We start from the raw sequence: 21933 nt of genomic DNA on the forward strand, positions 1-21933 counted from the left end.
GCATCCCCTGGAACCATTGTTCACACAATCATTTCACATTTTTCCACATTATACTTCATTTTCCAGGTCTTTACCCACTCACGTAACCTATCTATCTCCCTTTGTAACCTCCTTATGTCCACTTCACAACTTACTTTCCGACCTATCTTTGTGTCATCTGCAAATTTAGTAACCATACCTTTAGTAAATTTAGTAACCCTTCATCCAAGTCATTTATATAAATTGTAAAAAGTTGAGGTCTCATCACTGATCCCTGTAACAAACCACTCATTACATTTTGACAACCAGAAAATGACCTATTTATGTCTACTTTCTGTTTCCTGTTAGTTAGCCAATCTTCTACCCATGCCAATATGTTACCCCCTACAACGTGAGCTTTTATTTTCCACAATAACCTTTGCTGTGGCACCTCATTGTTATTGTCTCCTTGGAGCAAAGAAGGTTGAGAGGAGATCTGACAGAGGTGTATAAGATTAGAACAGGTTTAGATAAGTTAGACAAGAAAATCTGCTCCCATTAGCTGAAGGTACAAATTTCAGATTTTGAGCAAGAGATACAGGGGATATGTGAGGAAGAACTTTACTTTCCACAGCGAGTAGTAATGACTTGGAACTCGCTGCCTAGGAGGGTGGAGGAAATGAAAACGATCAATGATTTCAAAAAGGAATTTGATACATACTGGAGGGAAAAAACTAGCAAGGTTACGGGAATAGAGTGGGGGAATAGGACTGACTGAATTTCTATACAGAGAGCTGGCACGGACTCAATGGGTCAAATGGCCTCCTTCTGTGGCAGGATGACTCTATGATGAGAATGTGGAACTCATTATCGCAGTGGGTGTTTCAGGAGAATAGCTTATATGCACTGAAGGGATGGCTAGATAATAATATGAGAGAGAAGGCAATAAAGAGTTATGCTGATAGAATAGCCTTCCCTTCCGGGATAACAGTGGAGAGGAGGGCACCTGCAGGAAGAACACGGAGCGAGGAGCAGATAAATAGAGCCCAAGGATCGCAGCCTAGAGCACTTACCTTCTGGGAGAGGAGAAGACCTGCGGGAAGAACACGGAGCGAGGAGCAGATAAATAGATCCCGAGGATCGCGGCCTAGAGAACTTACCTTCCGGGAGAGCAGCGGACCTGCGGGAAGAACACAGAGCAAGGAGCGAATAAATAGATCCCGAGGATCGCGGCCAGGCCACTTACCTTCCGGGAGAGGAGAAGACCTGCGGGAAGAACACGGAGCGAGGAGCAGATAAATAGATCCCGAGGATCGCGGCCTAGAGAACTTACCTTCCGGGAGAGCAGCAGACCTGTGGGAAGAACACGGAGCGAGGAGCGGATAAATAGATCCCGAGGATCGCGATCTAGAGAATGTACCTTCCGGGAGAACAGCGGAGAGGAGTCCAGGTGCATCCAGAGTTTGAAAACAAAGTTTTCAAGTACACAGTGTTAGGGTGCATGTGTAAATAGCTTAATAATAAAGAACAAGTGAGAAGCTTTTTTTTTGAGCAAGGTTTATTTTAACTAGTGAACTGCATTGATTTTTTAGTAGGATTTATCAGTAGCTTCAAAAGTAAAGTTAAAGACTTTAGATTGTAGTGGGTAGTGTTTGGAGTAGAACAAGGCCCCTTGTGTAATTAGTATTTTTTAATTAAAGGGAGTAACTAAGTAATCTAAAGATAATTCATGGCAGGAGAGCTCACATCTGTGATATGCTCCTCCTGCGCTATGTGGGAAATCAGGGATGCTTCCAGTGTCCCTGACGACCATGTGTGCAGGAAGTGTATCCATCTGCAGCTACTGGCTACCCGCATTACAGAGCTGGAGCTGTGGGTGGTTCACTGTGGAGCATCCGCGATGCTGAGATCATCGTGGATAGCACGTTTAGTGAGGTGGTCACACTGCAGGCAAATGCTGCAAAGGCAGAAAGGCAACAGGCGACCACCAGGCAGAGTAGAGGAAGGCAGGTAGTGCAGGAGTCCCCTGTGGCCATCCCCCTCTCTAACAGATATACCGCTTTGGATATTGTTGGGGGACATAGCTCAGGCGAAAGCAGCAAGAGCCAAGTTCATGGCACCATGAGTGGCTCTGCTGCACAGGAGGGGATGAAGAAGAGTGGCACGGCTATAGTGATAGGGGATTCAATCGTAAGGGGAACAAACAGGCATTTCGGTGACAGCAAAAGAGACTCCAGGATGGTATGATGTCTCCCTGGTACTAGGGTCAAGGATGTCTCTGAGCGGCTGCAGGGTATTCTGAGGGGGGAGAGCCAGTTGTCATAGTACATATCGGTACCAACGACACAGGTTAAAATAAAGGGATGAGGTCCTGCAGGCTGAATATAGAGAGTTAGGACGTAAATTAAAAAGTAGGACCTCAAAAGGTAGTAATCTTAGGATTACTACTAGTGCCACGTGCTAGTGAGAGCAGAAATAGCAGGATATATCAGATGAATATGTGGCTGGAGAAATGGTGTAGGGGAGGGATTCAGATTCCTGGGACAATGGGACTGGTTCTGGGGAAGGTGGGACCAGTACAAGCTGGACGAGTTGCATCTGGGCAGGACCGGGACCAATTTCCTCGGGGTGGTGGGGGGGGGGGGGGGGGGCGGGTGCGGGGGAGGTGTTTGCTAATGCTGTCGGGGAGGGTTTAAACTAGAATGGACGGGGGATGGGGATCTGAGTAGGGAGACAAGGATAGAAATGAAAGATTAAAAGGTAAGAAGCAAAAGTGGAAGGCAGAGAAAACAAGGGTGAGAAACAAATGGGGCCATAGTGCAAAATAAAGCTAAGATGACTAACAATGTTACAAAGTCTAAAGGCATTAATGCGCAGAGCATTCGCAATCAGGTAGATTAATTACCAACGCAAACAGATATAAACGGTGATGATATAGTTGCGATTACGGAGACATGGCTGCAGAGTGATCAAAGATGGGAACTGAACATCCAGGGGTATTCAATATTTAGAAAGGATAGGCAAAAAGGGAAAGGAGGTGGGGTCGCATTGTTAGTAAAGGAGGAAAGCAATGCAATAGTGAGGAAGGATATTGGCTCGGAAACTCATAATGTGGAATCTGTATGGGTGGAGTTAAGAAACATTAAGGGGCAGAAAACATTGGTGGGGGTTGCCTATAGGCCCCCAAACAGCAGTGGAGATGTAAGGGTGGCATTGAACAGGAAATCAGAGATGCATGCAATCAGGGTACAACTGTAGTCATGGCTGAATTTAATCGACATACAGATTGGTCAAACCAAATTAGCAACAATACTGTGGCGGAGGATTTCCTGGAGTTTGTACATGACGGTCTTTTAGACCAATACATTGAGGAACCAACTGGAGAACAGGCTATCCTAGACTGGGTATTGCGCAATGAGAAAAGATTAACAATCTTGTTGTGCAGGGTCCCTTGGGGAGGAGCTACCAGAACATGATAGAATTCTTCATTAAGATGGAGAGTGAAGTAGTTGAATCCGAAACTGGGGTCCTGAATCTAAATAAGGGAAACTGCAAAGGTATGAGGCGCGAGTTGGCTTTGGCAGATTGGGGAACTTTACTAAAAGGGTTGACGGTGGATAGGCAATGGATGATATTTTAAGAACGTGGGTATGAACTACAACAATTATGTATTCCTGTCTAGCGCAAAAATAAAACCGGAAAGGTGGTTCAACCGTGGCTTACAAAAGGAAGCATATAAAATTGCAAGAAAAAGCAGCAAGTCTGAGGATTGGGAGCAATTTAGAATTCAGCAAAGGAGGTCAAAGGTTGATTAAGCAAGGTAAAATAGAGTATGAGAGTAAACTTGCAGGGAACATAAAAACTGACTGTAAAAGCTTCTATAAATATGTGAAGGGAAAAAGATTAGTGAAGGCAAATGTAGGTCCCTTACGGTCAAATGGGGGTAATTATAATGGGGAACAAAGAAATGGAAGAACAACTAAACAATACTTTGGTTTTGTCTTCACAAAGGAGGACACAAATAACCTCCCAGAAATGTTACGGAACCAAGGGTCTAATGAGAGGGAAGATTTGAAGGAAATCAGTATAAGCAAAAAAAATAGTGCTGGGAAATTAATGGGGTTAAGGGCTGACAAATCCCAAAAGCCTGATAATCTACATCCCAGAGTACTAAAGGAAGGAGCCCTGGAAATACTGGATGCATTGGTGGTCATTTTCCAAAATCCTATAGACTCTGGAGCAGTTCCTATAGGAAAGTGGAGGGTAGCACATGTAACCCCACTATTTAAAAAAGGAGGGAGAGGAAAAAAAACAGGGAATTACAGACCAGTTAGCCTTACATCAGTAGTGGGGAAAATGCGAGAGTCTATTATGAAGGATGTGATAGCAGAACAGCTGGGAAGCATAAATGGGATTGGACAAAGTCAGCATGGGTTTATGAAAGGGAAATTATGCTTAACAAAACTGCTGGAGCTTTTTGAGGATGTAACTTGTAGAATAGATATGGGAGAACCAGTGGATATGGTGTATTTGGATTTTCAGAAGGCTTTTGATAAGGTTCCACATAAGAGATTAGTGTGCAAAATTAAAGCACAGAGGATTGGGGGTAATATACTGGCTTGGATTGAGAATTGGTTGACAGACTGGAAACAGAGAGTAGAAATAAATGAGTCTTTTTCCAGATGGCAGGCAGTGACTAGTGGGGTACTGCAGGGATCAGTGCTTGGGCCCCAGCTAGTTACAATATATATTAATGACTTGGGTAAGGAAACTAAAAGTAACATTTCCAAGTTTGCAGACAACATAAAGCTGGGGGGGGGGGGGCGGAATGTGAGCTATGAGGAGGATGCAAAGAGGCTCCAATGTAATTGGGACGAGTTGGGTGAGTGGGCAAATGCATGGCAGATGCAGTATAACGTGGATAAACGTGAGGTTATCCACTTTGGTTGTAAAAACAGAAAGGCAGATTATCTGAATGGTGATAGATTGGGAAAGGGGGAGGTGCAGCAGGACCTGTGTGTCCTTGTACACCAGTCGCTGAAAGCAAGCATTCAGGTGCAGCAAGCAGTTAGGAAGGCGAATGGTATGTTGGCCTTCATTGCAAGAGGATTTGAGTACAGGAACAAGGATGTCTTACTGCAGTTATACAGGGCCTTGGTGAGAGCACATCTGGAGTATTGTGTGCAGTTTTGGTCTCCTGATCTGAGGAAGGATGTTCTTGCCATGGAGGGAGTGCAAAGAAGATTTACTAGGCTGATTCCTGGGATGACAAGATTGGCGTATGAGGAGAGATTGGGTCAACTAGGCATATATTAATTCGAGTTTAGAAGAATAAGAGGGGATCTCAGAGAAACGTCTAAAATTCTAACAGGACTAAACAGGCTAGGTGCAGGGAGGATGTTCCGGATGGCTGGGGAGTCCAGAACTAGGGGTCACAGCCTCATGATACGGGGTATGTCATTTAGAACTGAGATGAGGAGAAATTTCTTCACTCAGAGGGTGGTGAACCTGTGGAATTCTCTACTGCAGAAGGCAGTGGAGGCCAAAGCATTAAATATATTCAAGAAGGAGATAGATATACTTCTTAATGTCAAAGGGATATGGGGAGAAAGCGGGAACAGGGTACTGAATTAGGTGATCAACCATGATCTTTTTTGAATGGCGAAGCAGACCCGAAGGGCCGAATGGCCTACTCCTGCTCTTATTTTCTATTTTTCTATGTTTCTAATTACAGCACAGAAAAGGCCCTTCGGCCCATCATGTCCCAGCTGGCCATCAAGCACCTATCCATTCTAAACCCATTTTCCAGCATTTGGACCGTAGCCTTGTATGCTATGGCATTTCAAGTGCTCATCTAAATACTTCTAAAATGTTGTGAGGGTTCCTGCCTCTATCACCCCATGAGGCAGTGCGTTCCAGATTCCAACCAATTTCCTTAAATCCCCTCTAATCCTCCTGCCGCTCACCTTAAATCTATGCCCCCTGGTTATTGACCCCTCCGCTAAGGGAAAAAATTCTTCCTATCGACCCTATCTATGCCCCTCATAATTTTGTATACCTGTGTCAGGTCACCCCTCAGCCTTCTCTGCTCTAAGGAAAACAACCCGGGCCTATCCAGTCTCTCTTCACAGCTGAAATGCTCCATCTCAGGCAACATCCTGGTGAATCTCCTCTGCACCCTCTCCAGTGAAATCAAATCCTTCCTATAGTGTGGTGACCAGAACTATACACAGTACTCCAGCTGTTGCCTAACTAGCGTTTTATACAGCTCCATCATAACCTCTTATATTCTATGCCTCGGTTAATAAAGGCAAGTATCCCATATGTCTTCCTAACCACCTTATCTACCTGTGCTGCTGCCTTCAGTGAACTATGGACAAGTACACCAAGGTCCCTCTGACCCTCTGCACTTCCGAGGATCCTACCATTCATTGTATATTCGCTTGCCTTGTTAGTCCTCCCAAAATGCATCACCTCACACTTCTCAGGATTAAATTCCATTTGCCACTGCTCCGCCTATCTTGCCAGCCCATCTATGTCGTCCTGTAACTAAGGCTTTCCTCCTCACTATTTACGACACCACCAATTTTCGTGTCATCGGCGAACTTACTGATCATACCTCCTATATTCACGTCTAAATCATTAAAGTACACTACAAACAGCAAGGGTCCCAGCACCAATCCCTGTGGTATACAACTGGTCACAGGCTTCCACTTGCAAAAACAACCCTCAACCATCACCCTCTGCCTCCTGCCACTAAGCCAATTTAGGATCCAATTTACCAAATTGACCTGGGCTCTTACCTTCTTAACCAATCTCCCATGCGGGACCTTATCAAAAGCCTTACTAAAGTCCATGTAGACTACATCAACTGCTTTACCCTCAACTACACATCTAGTCACCACCTCGCAAAATTCAATCAAGTTTGTTGGACACGAACTCCCCCTGACAAAGCCATGCTGACTATCTCTAATTAATCCCTGCCTCTCCAAATGGAGATTAGTCCTGTCCCTCTAAATTTTTTCCAATAGTTTCCCAACCACTGATGTTAGACTCACCTGGCCAGTAATTACCTGGTTTAGATTAGATTAGATTAGAGATACAGCACTGAAACAGGCCCTTCGGCCCACCGAGTCTGTGCCGACCATCAACCACCCATTTATACTAATCCTACACTAATCCCATATTCCTACCAAACATCCCCACCTGTCCCTATATTTCCCTACCACCTACCTATACTAGTGACAATTTATAATGGCCAATTTACCTATCAACCTGCAAGTCCTTTGGCTTGTGGGAGGAAACCGGAGCACCCGGAGAAAACCCACGCAGACACAGGGAGAACTTGCAAACTCCACACAGGCAGTACCCAGAATCGAACCCGGGTCCCTGGAGCTGTGAGGCTGCAGTGCTAACCACTGTGCCACTGTGCCGCCCGTATCCCTGCTACCCTTCTTGAATAATGGTACCACATTCACTGTCCTCCAGTCCTCTGGTACATCTCCTGTGGCCAGAGAGGATTTGAAAATTTATGTCAGAAGCCCTGCGATCTCCTCCCTGGCCTCACATAACAGCCTGGGGTACATTTCATCTGGGTCTTGGGACTAATCCACAGTTAAGCCCGCTAATACTTCCTCCCTTTCAATGCTAATTTCTTCAAGTATATCACAATCCCCCTCCCTGATCTCTACACCTACATCGTTCTTCTCCATAGTGAACACAGATGAAAAAATATACTTATAAAACGCTTTGGGATCTTCCTTCATCTTGCCCACCAGTTTTTTTTCATGTCCCTTCTTCGCTGTCTTAATTACTTTTTTAAGTACTCTCCTCCACTTTCTATACTCCTCTAGTGCCTCCACTGTTTTCAGCGCTCTGAATCTGCCATAAGCCTCCTTTTTATTCCTGATGCAATCCTCCACATGCCCTGACATCCAGGGTTCCCCAGACTTGTTCATGCTACCCTTAACCTTAACGGGAACATGTTGGCCCTGAACTCTCACTATTTCCTTTTTGAATGACTCCCACTGGTCAGATGTAGACTTTCCTACAAGTAGCTGCTCCCAGTCCACTGTGGCTAGATCCTGTTTTATCATATTGAAATTGGCCTTCCCCCAATTCAGTACATTTACTTCCAGTCCACCTGTGTCCTTTTCCATAACTACCTTAAATCTTAGAGTTATGGTCACTATCCCCGAAATGCTCCCACACTGACACTTCTACCACTTGATTGGCTTCATTCCCTAGGATTAGGTCTAGTACTGCCCCTTCTCGTGTAGGATTTTCTACAAGTTGATGAGGAAAGACTGGAGGAGGCTCGAATGGAGCATAAATGCCTGCATGGCCTGGTTGGTCCGAATGGCCTGTTTCTGTGCTGTATATCCTATGTAATATAATGTACTATAAAGTACTTACCTGGCGATTCAGCAGCTTCTTTTTGATCAGCGGTAGCGGTGATAGTGCGAGCCAGGGGGCAGTCGGGAAGGTAAGTTTCACTATAAAGTACTTACCTAGTGGTTCGGCGGACACGGACACGAGGACTGCTGGGTAAGTGAACTTATATATTCGGGCAGTGGCTAAACGCGAAACACTACACGTGTAGTGTCTCCCACCCATCCTCCTCCTCTAACCAAAAAAGGACTCTTGTGTGGAGGGTTTGGTAAGGTAAGGTTTTCCTTCATTTTTACTTAATTTCTGTGTCAATTTAGAGCAGAGGGGATGGAAGCTAGGGCAGTTGCATGCTCCTCTTGCAGGATGTGGGAGGTCAGGGTCACCACTTGTGTCCCTGCTGACTTCACCTGTGAGAAGTGCACCCAACTCCAGCTCCTCGCAGACCGTGTTAGGGAACTGGAGCTGGAGCTGGATGAACTTCAGATCATTCAGGAGTCTGAGGGGGTGATGGAGAGCAGTTATAGAGAAGTAGTGACACCTACGTTGCAGGATAAAGGAAGCTGGGTGACCGTCAGGGGAGGGAAAGGGAATAGGCGCACAGTGCAGGGATGCCCTGTGGCCGTTCCCCTCAATAATAAATATACCGTTTTGGATACGGTGGGGGGTGGAGGGGGGCGGGGGGGGGGGGACGGATCTACCAGAGGAAAGCCACAGCGGCCAGGTCTCTGGCACTGAGCCTGGCTGTGTGGCTCAGAAGGGAAGGGGGGAGAATAGGAGAGCGATAGTGGTAGGAGATTCAATGGTTAGAGGTACAGACAGGAGATTCTGTGGTCGTGAACCAGACTCCCAGATGGTACGCTGCCTCCCGGGTGCCAGGGTCAGGGACGTCTCGGATCGAGTCGACAGGATTCTTAAGGGGGAGGGGGAGCAGCCAGAAGTCGTGGTACACATCGGTACCAATGACATAGCTAGGAAAAGGGATGAGGACCTGAAAAGCGAATATAGGGAGTTAGGTTGGAAGCTAAAAGGCAGGACGAGCAGAATAGTAATCTCAGGATTGTTACCGGTGCCACGTGCTAGTGAGGCTAGAAACAGGGAGCGAGTGAAGCTGAACACGTGGCGACAGAGCTGGTGTAGGAGGGAGGGCTTCAGATATGTGGATCATTGGAATACATTCTGGGGAAGGTGAGACCTGTACAAGAAGGACGGGTTGCATCTGAACTGGAGGGGCACCAATATCCTGGGCGGGAGGTTTGCTAGAGCTCTTCGGGAGGGTTTAAACTAGTTTGGCAGGGGGATGGGAACCAGAGCTACGGATCAGTGGATGGGGTAGCTGTTGAACAGGCAGATATCGAGTGCAGAGAGTCTGTGAGGAAGGTTAGACAGTTGACAGGGCAAAGTTGCAGCCAGTATGATGGGTTGAAGTGTATCTATTCTAACGCAAGAAGTGTCAGGAATAAGGTTGATGAACTTAGAGCTTGGATCAGTACTTGGAGCTACGATGTTGTGGCCATTACGGAGACTTGGAAGATCAGAGGGGCAGGAATGGATGTTGGATGTTCCGGGGTTTAGATGTTTCAAAAGGAATAGGGAGGGAGGTAAAAGAGGTGGAGGAGTGGCATTGCTAATCAGGGATAGTATCACAACTGCAGAAAGGGAGGTCGTCGAGGAGGATTTGTCTACTGAATCATTATGGGTGGAAGTCAGAAACAGGAAAGGAGCAGTCACTTTATCGGGAGTTTTCAATAGACCGCCCAATAGCAATAGAGACACGGAGGAACAGATTGGGAGGCAGATTTTGGAAAGGTGCAGAAGTAACAGGGTTGTTGTCATGGGTGACTGCAACTTCCCTAATATTGATTGGAACCTCCTTAGTGCAAATAGTTTGGATGGAGCAGTTTTTGTCAGGTGTGTCCAGGAAGGTTTCCTGACTCAATATGTAGATAGGCCGACTACAGGGGAGGCTATGTTGGATTTGGTGCTTGGCAATGAACCAGGCCAGGTGGCAGATCTCTCGGTGGGAGATCATTTCGGTGATAGTGATCACAACTCCCTGACCTTTACTATAGTTATGGAGAGGGACAGGAGCAGACGGGATGGGAAAATATTTAATTGTGGGAGGGGGAATTACAATGCTATTAGGCAGGAACTGGGGAGCATAAATTGGGAACAAATGTTCTCATGGAAATGCACGACAGAGGTTGTTTAGGAAGCACTTGCTGCGACTGCTGGATAGGTTTGTCCCGATGAGGCAAGGAAGGGATGGTAGGGTGAAGGAACCTTGGATGACAAGAGATGTGGAACAGCTAGTCAAGAGGAAGAAGGAAGCTTACTTAAGGTTGAGGAAGCAAGGATCAGACAGGGCTCTAGAGGGCTACAAGGTAGCCAGGAAGGAACTGAAGAATGGACTTAGGAGAGCTAGAAGGGGACATGAAAAAGTCTTGGCGGGTAGGATTAAGGAAAATCCCAAGGCGTTCGACACTTATCAGAGGAACAAGAGGATGGCCAGAGTGAGGGTAAGTCCGATCAGGGATAGTGGAGGGAATTTGTGCCTGGAGCCGGAGGAGGTAGGGGAGGTCCTAAATGAATACTTTGCTTCAGTATTCACTCGTGAGAGGGACCTGGTCGTTTGTGAGGACAGTGTGAAACAGGCTGATATGCTCGAACAGGTTGATGTTAAGAGGGAGGATGTGCTGGAAATTTTGAAAGACATGAGGACAGATAAGTCCCCGGGGCCAGACGGGATATACCCAAGGATATTACAGGAAGCGAGGGAAGAGATTGCTGTGCCTTTGGCGATGATCTTCGCGTCCTCACTGTCCACTGGAGTAGTACCAGATGATTGGAGGGTGGCAAATGTTATTCCCTTGTTCAAGAAAGGGATTAGGGATAACCCTGGTAATTATAGACCAGTCAGTCTTACGTCGGTAATGGGCAAATTATTGGAGAGGATTGAGAGATAGGATTTATGATTATTTGGAAAAGCATAGTTTGATTAGAGACAGTCAGCATGGCTTTGTGAGGGGCAGGTCATGCCTCACAAGCCTTACTGAATTCTTTCAAGATGTGACAAAACACAATGATGAAGGAAGAGCAGTGGATATGGTGTATATGGATCTCAGCAAGGCGTTTGATAAGGTTCCCAATGGTAGGCTCATTCAGAAAGTAAGGAGGCATGGGATACAGGGAAAGTTGGCTGTCTGGATACAGAATTGGCTGGCCCATAGAAGACAGAGGGTGGTAGTAGATGGAAAGTATTCAGCATGGAGCTCGGTGACCAGTGGTGTTCCGCAGGGATCTGTTCTGGGACCTCTGCTCTTTGTGATTTTTATAAATGACTTGGATGAGGAAGTGGAAGGCTGGGTTAGCAAGTTTGCCGATGACACGAAGGTTGCTGGAGTTGTGGATAGTGTGGAAGGCTGTTGTAGGTTGCAACGGGACATTGACAGGATGCAGAGCTGGGCTGAGAAGTGACAGATGGAGTTCAACCTGGAAAAGTGTGAAGTGATTCATTTTGGAACGTCGAATTTGAATGCAGAATACAGGCTTAAAGACGGGATTCTTGATAGTGTGGAGGAACAGAGGGATCTTGGGGCCCATATCCATCGATCCCTCAAAGTTGCCACCCAAGTTGATAGGGTTGTTAAGAAGGCGTATGGTGTGTTGGCTTTCATTAATAGGGGGATTGAGTTTAAGAGCCGCGAGGTTATGCTGCAGCTCTATAAAGCCCTGGTTAGACCACACTTTTAATATTGTGTGCAGTTCTGGTCGCCTCATTATAGGAAGGATGTGGAAGCTTTTCTCATTGGAGCGAAGAAGGATGAGAGGTGACTTGATGGAGGTGTACAAGATGATGAGAGGCATAGATAGAGTGGATAGCCAGAGACTTTTTCCCAGGGCGAAAAGGGCTATCACCAGGGGGCATAATTTTAAGGTGATTGGAGGAAGGTTTTGGGAAGATGTCAGTGGTAGGTTCTTTACACAGAGAGTGGTGGGTGGTGGAATGCGCTGCCAGCAGTGGTAGTAGAAGCAGATACATTATGGACATTTAAGCGACTCTTGGATCGGTACATGGATGATAGTAGAATGAAGGGTATGTAGGTAATTTGATCTTAGAGTAGGTTAAAGTTTCGGCACAACATTGTGGGCCGAAGGGCCTGTACTGTGCTGTACTGTTCTATGTTCTATGGCTGTGTGAAGTCTTTTACTGCCCCTCAGTCTGGTCTCATTGTCTGATGATCAGAATTACCTTCCTGGAGCTTAGTGACCAGCCTCGTCATGTTTGGGGGAAATGGTCTCATTTCTGTCGCTTCTTAAATCCTGGATTTTATGGGAATGGGGTGATTTCCCCGGAATTAAATCATGAAACGGTGATTTCCTGTACTTTTTACTCTGTACAGTAGATCAATCTGTATAATACCTGGGGTGAGTTATATTGTGAAATGGTGCTAACTGCTGCTGTAAAATCCATTCCCCCAGGAGTTTATATAACAAGGAGAATTGATTCTGTCCCATTGTAAGTTTTAAATGTGTCTGTGCTCCTATTTTACAGGGGAGGGGAGTCTCTCACTTTATTCCCCATTAAACTGGCACTGCATTTATTTCAAGTGTAACTGGTCTGACAGTTTTTGGGGAATTTTGGAAGTTCCCTCCCAGATTGGGTTCTCACACAAGGGGACGGATAATGGGAAATTCCCAGGCTCAGGCCCCAGGAGCTGCTGCTATGAGGCCCCACCACTGACTGTCTGTACTCTCTGGTTAATACCCCACAACATGTTATATTGGAACCTTTTTAACAGCAAGTTTAACCTCCCAAATTTCACTCTTCAATATTCAGGACTGTGAATAATTCTGAACATTTACAGTTAAAATAATTCCTGTTTCCCCAATACTCCCAATCCAGGAAACGTTTCACTCGACATAAAAATCCTGCACGATATTGGACTGGATAAGCGGTGACGTAGTGGTACTGTCGCTGGACTAGTAACCCAGAGACCCAGGGTATTGCTCTGAGGACATGGGTACAAATCCCACCACAGCAGAAGGTGGAATTTGAATTCAATTAATAAATGTGGCAGTTGAAAAAAAGCTAGTCTAATGATGGCCATGAAACCATTGTCGATTGTTGTAAAAACCCATCTGGATCACTAACGTCCTTTCGGGAAGGAAATCTGCTGTGTTTACCTGGTCTGGTCTACATGTGACTCCAGACCCACAGCTATGTGGTTGACTCTTACATGCCCTCTGAAATGGGCTAGCAAGCCATTCGGCTGTATTTAACCGCGACAAAGTCAATAAAAAAGAATGAAACTGGACGGATCATCCGGCCTGGACTGAGGCACCGGAAACGACAACGGCAACCCTGTCGACCCTGAAAAGTCCTCCTTCCTAACATCTGGGGGCTTGTGTCAAAGGTTGGAGAGCTGTCCCACAGACGAGTCAAGCAATAGCCTGACAGAGTTATACTCACGGAATCATACCTTACAGACAATGCCCCAGACACTGCCATCACCATTCCCGGGTATGTCCTGTCCCATCGGCAGGACAGACGCAGCAGAGGTGGCAGCACAGTGGTATACAGGTGGGAGGGAGTTGCCCTGGGAGTCCTCAACATTGACTCTGGACTGCATGAAGTCTCAGGGCGTCAGGTCAAACATGGGCAAGGAGACCTCCTGCTGATGACCACCTACGGCCCTCCCTCAGCTGATGAATCCATACTCTTCCATGTTGAACACCACTTGGAGGAAGCACTGAGGGTGACAAGGGCGCAAAATGTACTCTGGGTGGGGATTTCAACGTCCATCACCAAGAGTGGCTCGGTAACACGACTACTGACCGAGCTGGCCGAGTCCTAAAGGACATAGCTGCTAAACTGGGTCTGCGGCAGGTGGTGAGGGAACCAACACGAGGGAAAAACATACTTGACTTTGTCCTCACCAATCTGCCTGCCGCAGATGCATCTGTCCATGACAGTATTGGTAGGAGTGACCATTGCACAGTCGTTGTGGAGACAAAGTCCCGCCTTCACATTGAGGATACCCTCCATCGTGTTGTGTGGCACTACCACCGTGCTAAATGGGATAGATTTCGAACAGATCTAGCAATGCAAACCTGGGCATCCATGAGGCACTGTGGGCCATCAGCAGCAGAATTGTACTCAGCCACAATCTGTAACCTCATGGCTCGGCATATCCCCCACTCTACCATTACCATCAAGCCAGGAGACCAACCCTGGTTCAATGAAGAGTGCAGGAGGGCATGCCAGGAGCAGCACCAGACATACCGCAAAATGAGGTGTCAACCTGGTGAAGCTATAACACAGGACGATCTGCGTGCCAAACTGCATAAGCAGCATGCGATAGACAGAGCTAAGCGATGCATAACCAACGGATCAGATCCAAGCTCTGCAGTCCTGCCACATCCAGCCGTGAATGATGGTGGACAATTAAACAACTAACTGGAGGAGGTGGCTCCACAAATATCCCCATCCTCAATGATGGGGGAGCCCATCCACAACAATGTGAAAGATAAGGCTAAAGCATTTGCAACAATCTTCAGCGAGAAGTGCTTAGTTGATGATCCATCTCGACCTCCTCCTGAGGTCCCCCAGCATCACAGATGCCAGACTTCAGCCAATTCGATTCACTCCGCGGGATATCAAGAAACAACTGAAGACACTGGATGCTGCAAAGGCTATGGGCCCTGACAATATTCCGGCAATAGTACTGAAGACCTGTGCTCCAGAACTTGCCGCGCCCCTAGCCAAGCTGTTCCAGTACAGCTACAACACTGGCATCTACCCTGCAATGTGGAAAATTGCCCAGGTCTGTCCTGTACACAAAAAGCAGGACAAGTCCAACCCGGCCAATTACCGCCCCATCAGCCTACTCTCAATCATCAGTAAAGATAGGGAAGGTGTCATCAACAGTGCCATCAAGCGACACTTGCTTAGCAATATCCTCCTAAGTGATGCTCAGTTTGGGTTCTGCCAGGGCCACTCAGCTCCTGACCTCATTGCAGCCTTGGTTCAAACATGGACAAAAGAGCTGAACTCAAGAGATGAGGTGAGAGTGACTGCCTTGACATCAAGGCAGCATTTGACCGAGGATGGCATCAAGGAGCCCTAGCAAAACTGAGGTCAATGGGAATCAGGAGGAAAACTCTCCGGTGGTTAGAGTCATACCAAGCGTAAAGGAAGATGGTTGTGGTTGTTGGAGGTCAATCGTCTGAGCACCAGGACATCACCGCAAGAGTTCCTCAGGGTAGCGTCTTAGGCCCAGCCATCTTCAGCTGCTTCATCAATGACCTTCCTTCAATCATAAGGTCAGAAGTCGGGATGTTCACTGATGATTGCACAAGGTTCAGCACCATTCGAGACTCCTCAGACACTGAAGCAGTCCGTGTAGAAATGCAGCAAGACCTGGACAATATTCAGACTTGGGCTGATAAGTGGCAAGTAACAGTCACACCACACAAGTGCCAGGCAATGACCATCTCCAACAAGAGAGAATCTAACCATCTCCCCTTGACATTCAACGGCATTACCATTGCTGAATCCCCCACTATCAACATCCTAGGACTATAATTGACCAGAAACTGAACTGGAGTAGCCATATAAATACCGTGGCTACAAGAGCAGATCAGAGGCTAGGAATCCTGAGGTGAGTAACTCACCTCCTGACTCCCCAAAGCCTGTCCACCATCTACAAAGCACAAGTCAGGAGTGTGATGAATACTCTCCACTTTCCTGGATTGGTGCAGCTCCAACAACACTCAAGAAGCTCAACACCATCCAGGAAAAAGAATCCTGCTTGATAGGCACCCCATCGACAAACATTCACTCCCTCCACCACCGACGCACAATGGCAGCAGTGTGTACCATCTACAAGATGCACTGCAGCAATGCACCAAGGCTCCTTGGACAGCACCTTCCAAACCCGCGACCTCTACCAACTCGAAGGACAAGGGTAGCAAATGCATGGGAACATCACCACCTGCAAACTCCCCTCCAAGTCACACACCATCCTGACTTGGAACTATATCGCCGTTCTTTCAATGTCATTGGGTCAAAATCCTGGAACTCCCTTCCTAACAGCATTGTGGGTGTACCTACCTCACATGGACTGCAGCGGTTCAAGAAGGCAGCTCACCACCACCTTCTCAAGGGCAATTAGGGATGGGCAATAAATGCTGGCCTGGCCAGCGACGCCCACATCCCATGAATGAATTAAATATCTGTTATTCACTTCAACACAGGTTTCTGTCCTGTTTCTAGTTAAAATGGTGGATGTGGAGAATATTTGCCATTAATTTTCTGTACTACTGGTTTATATTATATATTTACATTCTGCTGTCCAGGCTTATTAATGATGATTTATTGTAATTAAATTATCAGACCCTTTCAGTGACCTGTATTTACTGATTCCATACAGATTGTAAAATCCCTAATGGTTCTCAAGGATCCATTTTAGATTTTCCAGTCCTCATGGTAAAACTAAACAATCCTCTTATTATTTGTCACCGTTGTGTTGAATCTGTTTCTCTCTGGTTTAACTGAACTGTTTCTTTCCCCTCATTACGGAGCAACAACACAATCTGTGACTGTTCTACAATTCACCCAACAGTTAGAGACAAATAAACAGTTACCTCAACTCCTGGCATTTGTGCAGTATGGGTCCCAGCCGCTGGAGTCCTTCAAATGGAATGTTGCACTGCTCTAGATCAATTTTTATTATGGTATCACAGAGACTAATAACGTGAGACAGGATGGCATAGTCAATTGGGGTCAGTTTCAATCTATTAAATGCAAGTATTTCCATAGATCCCATTGTGGCCTGAACCAGAGCTTTATTCTGAGACTCAAACAGGTAGTGCAATGTGTTCAGGAGCTTCCTTTTACCAGTTTCACTCTCTGTGTTTCCAATCTGTCCTTGAACCTCCTCCTTCACCCAGTCAATCACTCTGCAGGTTGTTTGATGAAGAAATGGACCCATAAACTCCTCCAGGGGTCGAGCTGCCTGTGGGGAGGAGAGACCAGTAACAAAACGCAGAAATATCTCAAATCTCCCATCTTCCTCACTGTGAGCTTTACTGAGGAGATTCCGGATGTCCCCGGGATTTGGAGTCAGGAATTGTGCGAGTGCGGCTACAAACTCTTGGATGGTGAGGTGCGGGAATGTGTAAACCACACTCTGGACAGAATCATCTCTCTCCAAAAGTTCCATCAGGAATCCAGACAGGAACTGGGAAGGATGCAGATTGTACTCGATCAAATCTCCATTTCTAAACACAATCTTCTTCCTGGAGACTCCTGTGAAGGCCATCTCACCGATCTTCAGTAACACATCACCGGGGTTTTCAATCTCTCGGCTATGGTTTTTCAGAATGTTGTAAATATAGTAGGAATATAGCTGGGTGATGGTCTTGGGAATTTGCTGCTGTTTCCTGTCTCTTTGTGTAAAGAAGGGACCCAGTGACAGACAGAGGATCCAGCAGTAGGAAGGGTTGTAGCACATGGTGTACAGAATCTCGTTCTCCTCCACGTGTTTGAAAACAGCTGCTGCCACCGTCTGATCTTCAAAAAACTTGTTGAAATATCCCTTCCGTTCATCACCAACAAATCCCAGGATTTCAGCCCAGACACTGATCTCAGCCTTTTCCAATAAATGTAATGCAGTGGGACGACTGGTCACGAACACTGAACATCCGGGGAGCAGCTTGTGTTGTATTAAACTGTACACAATGTCAGACACTTCACACCAGCATTCGGGATCTGTGCACATGTACTGAGGTTCTGTATTTCTCCGATTGTCACCAAAATCGATCGTGTCCTTGAATTCATCCAAACCATCAAATATAAATAGCAATCCCTCTGGATTCTTCCAGAGCTCTCCCAGGACATTCCCAAAGTAAGGATACTGATCCAGTATCAGATTCCTCAGGTTTATTCTACAGTTAATAGTATTCAAATCCCGGAATTTAAAACTGAAAACAAATTGAAAGTTTTGGTATATTTTTCCAGTGGCCCAGTCATAAACAATCTTTTGTACCATTGTTGTTTTTCCAATCCCCGGAACTCCGCTCACTGCTGCTGAACTCCCAGATTTGGATTTTCTGTGGGAAAAACTGCTCTGGAATAATTGATCAGTTTGGATTTTTTCCAGTTCTTTCCGGAGATGTTTCTCTCTCCACTCTTCATGATCTCGGCCTCTTGCCAGCAATTCATGTTCTACAAGTGTCCGATCTCGAACAGTAGAAATGACCGTTAACTCAGCGTATCGATCAACCAGCTGGAAAATCTTAACCTTCTCCTTTATTAGGATAGTGTTCACTCTCAGTGTTTCAGTTTGTACCCGGAGTGTTTCCTTGTGTTTCTGTTGAACATCTGCAATTAGAACAGACAGAAAGTGGTTTTCAATGTTAGTTGCATTAACGTAAACAATTTTTCATTCCTGTTTTACTGAATGGATATATTTAATTCACAGCTTCAATAGAGGTGCATATTAGAATTGGAACTCAGTTACTGGAAATCTCGCTTGAAACGGAATAATCCTGAAAAAAGTTTCAAATTCTCCCTTGTTTCTAATATTTACTGAACCTGGAAATTTCTATGAAGCCCCTCACAGTTAATACTATCTGGCCTGCCCTGTACTATAAATATCTCATTAAGAATCCACACATGATCCTCGTATACAACAGTAGATGTTCTAGTGGATCAATCTTCACAATGGTCAGTGGTGCTGATCTTCTGCAGCAATGGGAAAAAGGACACTGGATATCAGTGGGAGAGGAACAGATTGTGTGTGGTCAGGATTTCCAATGTTACTGCAGCAGGTATTGGGCAGGTTATCTAGATTATTAGCACAGGGTGACAAACAGACTGTGAATTCCACTTGACATCCTATCTGACCTGTCACTGAGCTTCTGACCCCATATACTCACCATCACAATGACTGCCTGTCCCCACTTCACCTCATTTACTGCTGAAACCTTCATCAATGGTTTTGTTAACTCCAGACTCAACTATTCCAATGATCTCCTGGTCAGCCTCCCACCTTGCATCATCTGTACCTCAGCACCCAAAAATGGATTTTCACTGGGAAAAACTCCTTCGCAACAATTGATCAGTTCAGATCTTTACAGTTCTCTCTGGAGAAGTTTCTCTCTCCACTTTTCCTGGGCTCGGCCTCTTGCCGGCAGTTCAGGTTCAAACCTGAGCTCATCCAAAACTCTGCGATCCATATCCTAACTCTCACCAAGTCCCGTTCACCTATCAACCCTGTGCTTGCTGACCTACATTGGCTCCCGGTCCAGCAACTTATCGATTTAAACATTAGAATTCTTGTTTAAAAATCCCTCTACAGCCACACCCCTCCCTTCCTTTAACCTCCTCCAGCCCTAAAACCCTCCGAGAGGGACAGACTGTGAATAGTCAGGAGTTAAACTGCTGTTGTTTCATGACTCGGGCAGGATATCTGGGTATTACCTGCACTTCTACAGTCACCTGATGACAGGTGAAGATCACTGCCATTCTGATGGTGCAGAGGGGAATCAGAAAGTTGAAGTTGGGTACAAAAATAAATTACTGTGAATACTGCAAATGTGAAATAAAATCAGAAAATGGGAGAAATGCTCATTTCTGGCAGCATCTTTGGAGAGAGAAACAGAGCTAACATTTCAGGTTGATTGCCTTTCGTCAATTGGAAGATGTTAGAGACGTAACAGATATTAAACAAGTACAGAAGCAGGAAAAGGGGAGCGGGAGGTCAGAACAAAAGGGAACATTGGGAGGCAGGGAGATTAAATGACAAAGGGATGCTGGTGTAAGTCAAATTGATCTGATAATCGGACAAGTAAATAAACAAAAGATGGGTCTAGAGGACAGAAAATGCTGGAAATACTCAGTAGGTCTGGCAGGTTCTCTCCAGTTACTAAATTGGAAAAAGTAAATCACTGTTTCACTTGGAAGGAGTGTTTGGGACGCTGGTGGGAATGGAATAGGTAAAAGGGAAGGTGTAACATCTCTTGTGCTTGAATGAGATGAGGTTGTGGGAAGGGAAGAGGTTGTTGGGGGTGATTAAGGAGTGAATTAGGAAATCACAGAAGAAATGGTCCCTTCGGAATGCTGAAAAATGATTAAGCTATGAGAAGTTTAGTTGAGAATGTGAGGGAGTTTGAAATATTTTATTTAGGCAAGAGACTTTGGTATTGAAATGTTGTGAATTCCATTGGAACTCACAACATTAGCTCAGGAAACAGGCTCATAACTCCCAAAGTAATCAATAACACAGAAAATTGAAAGTCAGAAGTAAGAAGGGAATTCAGGGTAATTTGTTCACCGAAAGGGTAATAGAGCAGGGGGTCAGTTACCAGGAAAGGACACTAAAGGGACAGTGTAAGTGGGGTCTAGACAATTCAAGGTGTTTGTGTGGATACATCCTCTTTGCTAACGATGCTGCTATAACATCTCACACTGAAGAGTGCCTGCAGAGTCTCATCGACAGGTTTGCAGCTGCCTGTAATGAATTTGGCCTAACCATCAGCCTCAAGAAAACGAACATCATGGGGCAGGACGTCAGAAATGCTCCATCCATCAATATTGGCGACCACGCTCTGGAAGTGGTTCAAGAGTTCACCTACCTAGGCTCAACTATCACCAGTAACCTGTCTCTAGATGCAGAAATCAACCAGCGCATGGGAAAGGCATCTACTGCCAAGTCCAGACTGGCCAAGAGAGTGTGAGAAAATGGCACACTGACACGGAACACAAAAGTCCGAGTGTATCAAGCCTGTGTCCTCAGTACCTTGCTCTATGGCAGCGAGGCCTGGACAACGTACGTCAGCCAAGAGCGATGTCTCAATTCATTCCATCTTCGCTGCCTCCGGAGAATACTTGGCATCAGGTGGCAGGACCGTATCTCCAACACAGAAGTCCTCAAGGCGGCCAACATCCCCAGCATATACACCCTACTGAGTCAGCAGCGCTTGAGATGGCTTGGCCATATGAGCCGCATGGATGATGGCAGGATCCCCAAAGACACATTGTACAGCGAGCTCGCCACTGGTATCAGACCCACCGGCCGTCCATGTCTCCGCTTTAAAGACGTCTGCAACCGTGACATGAAGTCCTGTGACATTGATCACAAGTCGTGGGAGTCAGTTGCCAGCGTTCGCCAGAGCTGGCGGGCAACCATAAAGATGGGGCTAAAATGTGGCGAGTCGAAGAGATTTAGCAGTTGGCAGGAAAAAAGACAGAGGCGCAAGGAGAGAGCCAACTGTATAACAACCCCGACAAACAAATTTTTCTGCAGCACCTGTGGAAGAGTCTGTCACTCTAGAATTGGCCTTTATAGCCACTCCAGACGCTGCTCCACACACCACTGACCACCTCCAGGCGCGTAACTATTGTCTCTCGAGATAAGGAGGCCAAAGAAGACTGAGTGGAGGGGCAGGTTTGTTCATCTCTGGAACAGGGACAGACTTATTCGGGACAAGAGGCCTTTTCCTGTCTCTAACCATTCTCCTGTTAGATTGTGTTTCAGAAATCGCTCACAATTTTTCGCAGTTTTACACATAAAACTACAA

General features: G+C 46.1%; 1 protein-coding gene across 1 annotated transcript in view; it reads right to left on the reverse strand.

Annotated features, from left to right (window-relative positions):
* The window catches only part of LOC137361456 (NACHT, LRR and PYD domains-containing protein 3-like), a 108213-nt gene that overhangs the window by 30384 nt on the left and 55896 nt on the right, over positions 1 to 21933 (reverse strand). The window contains exon 7 of the mRNA XM_068026318.1: positions 16996 to 18733. Within this exon, the coding sequence (XP_067882419.1) occupies positions 16996 to 18733 (1738 nt within the window). The remainder of the gene's footprint in view (positions 1 to 16995; positions 18734 to 21933) is intronic.

The sequence above is a fragment of the Heterodontus francisci genome, unplaced genomic scaffold, assembly GCF_036365525.1.
Source record: "Heterodontus francisci isolate sHetFra1 unplaced genomic scaffold, sHetFra1.hap1 HAP1_SCAFFOLD_106, whole genome shotgun sequence".
NCBI lineage: Eukaryota > Metazoa > Chordata > Chondrichthyes > Heterodontiformes > Heterodontidae > Heterodontus > Heterodontus francisci.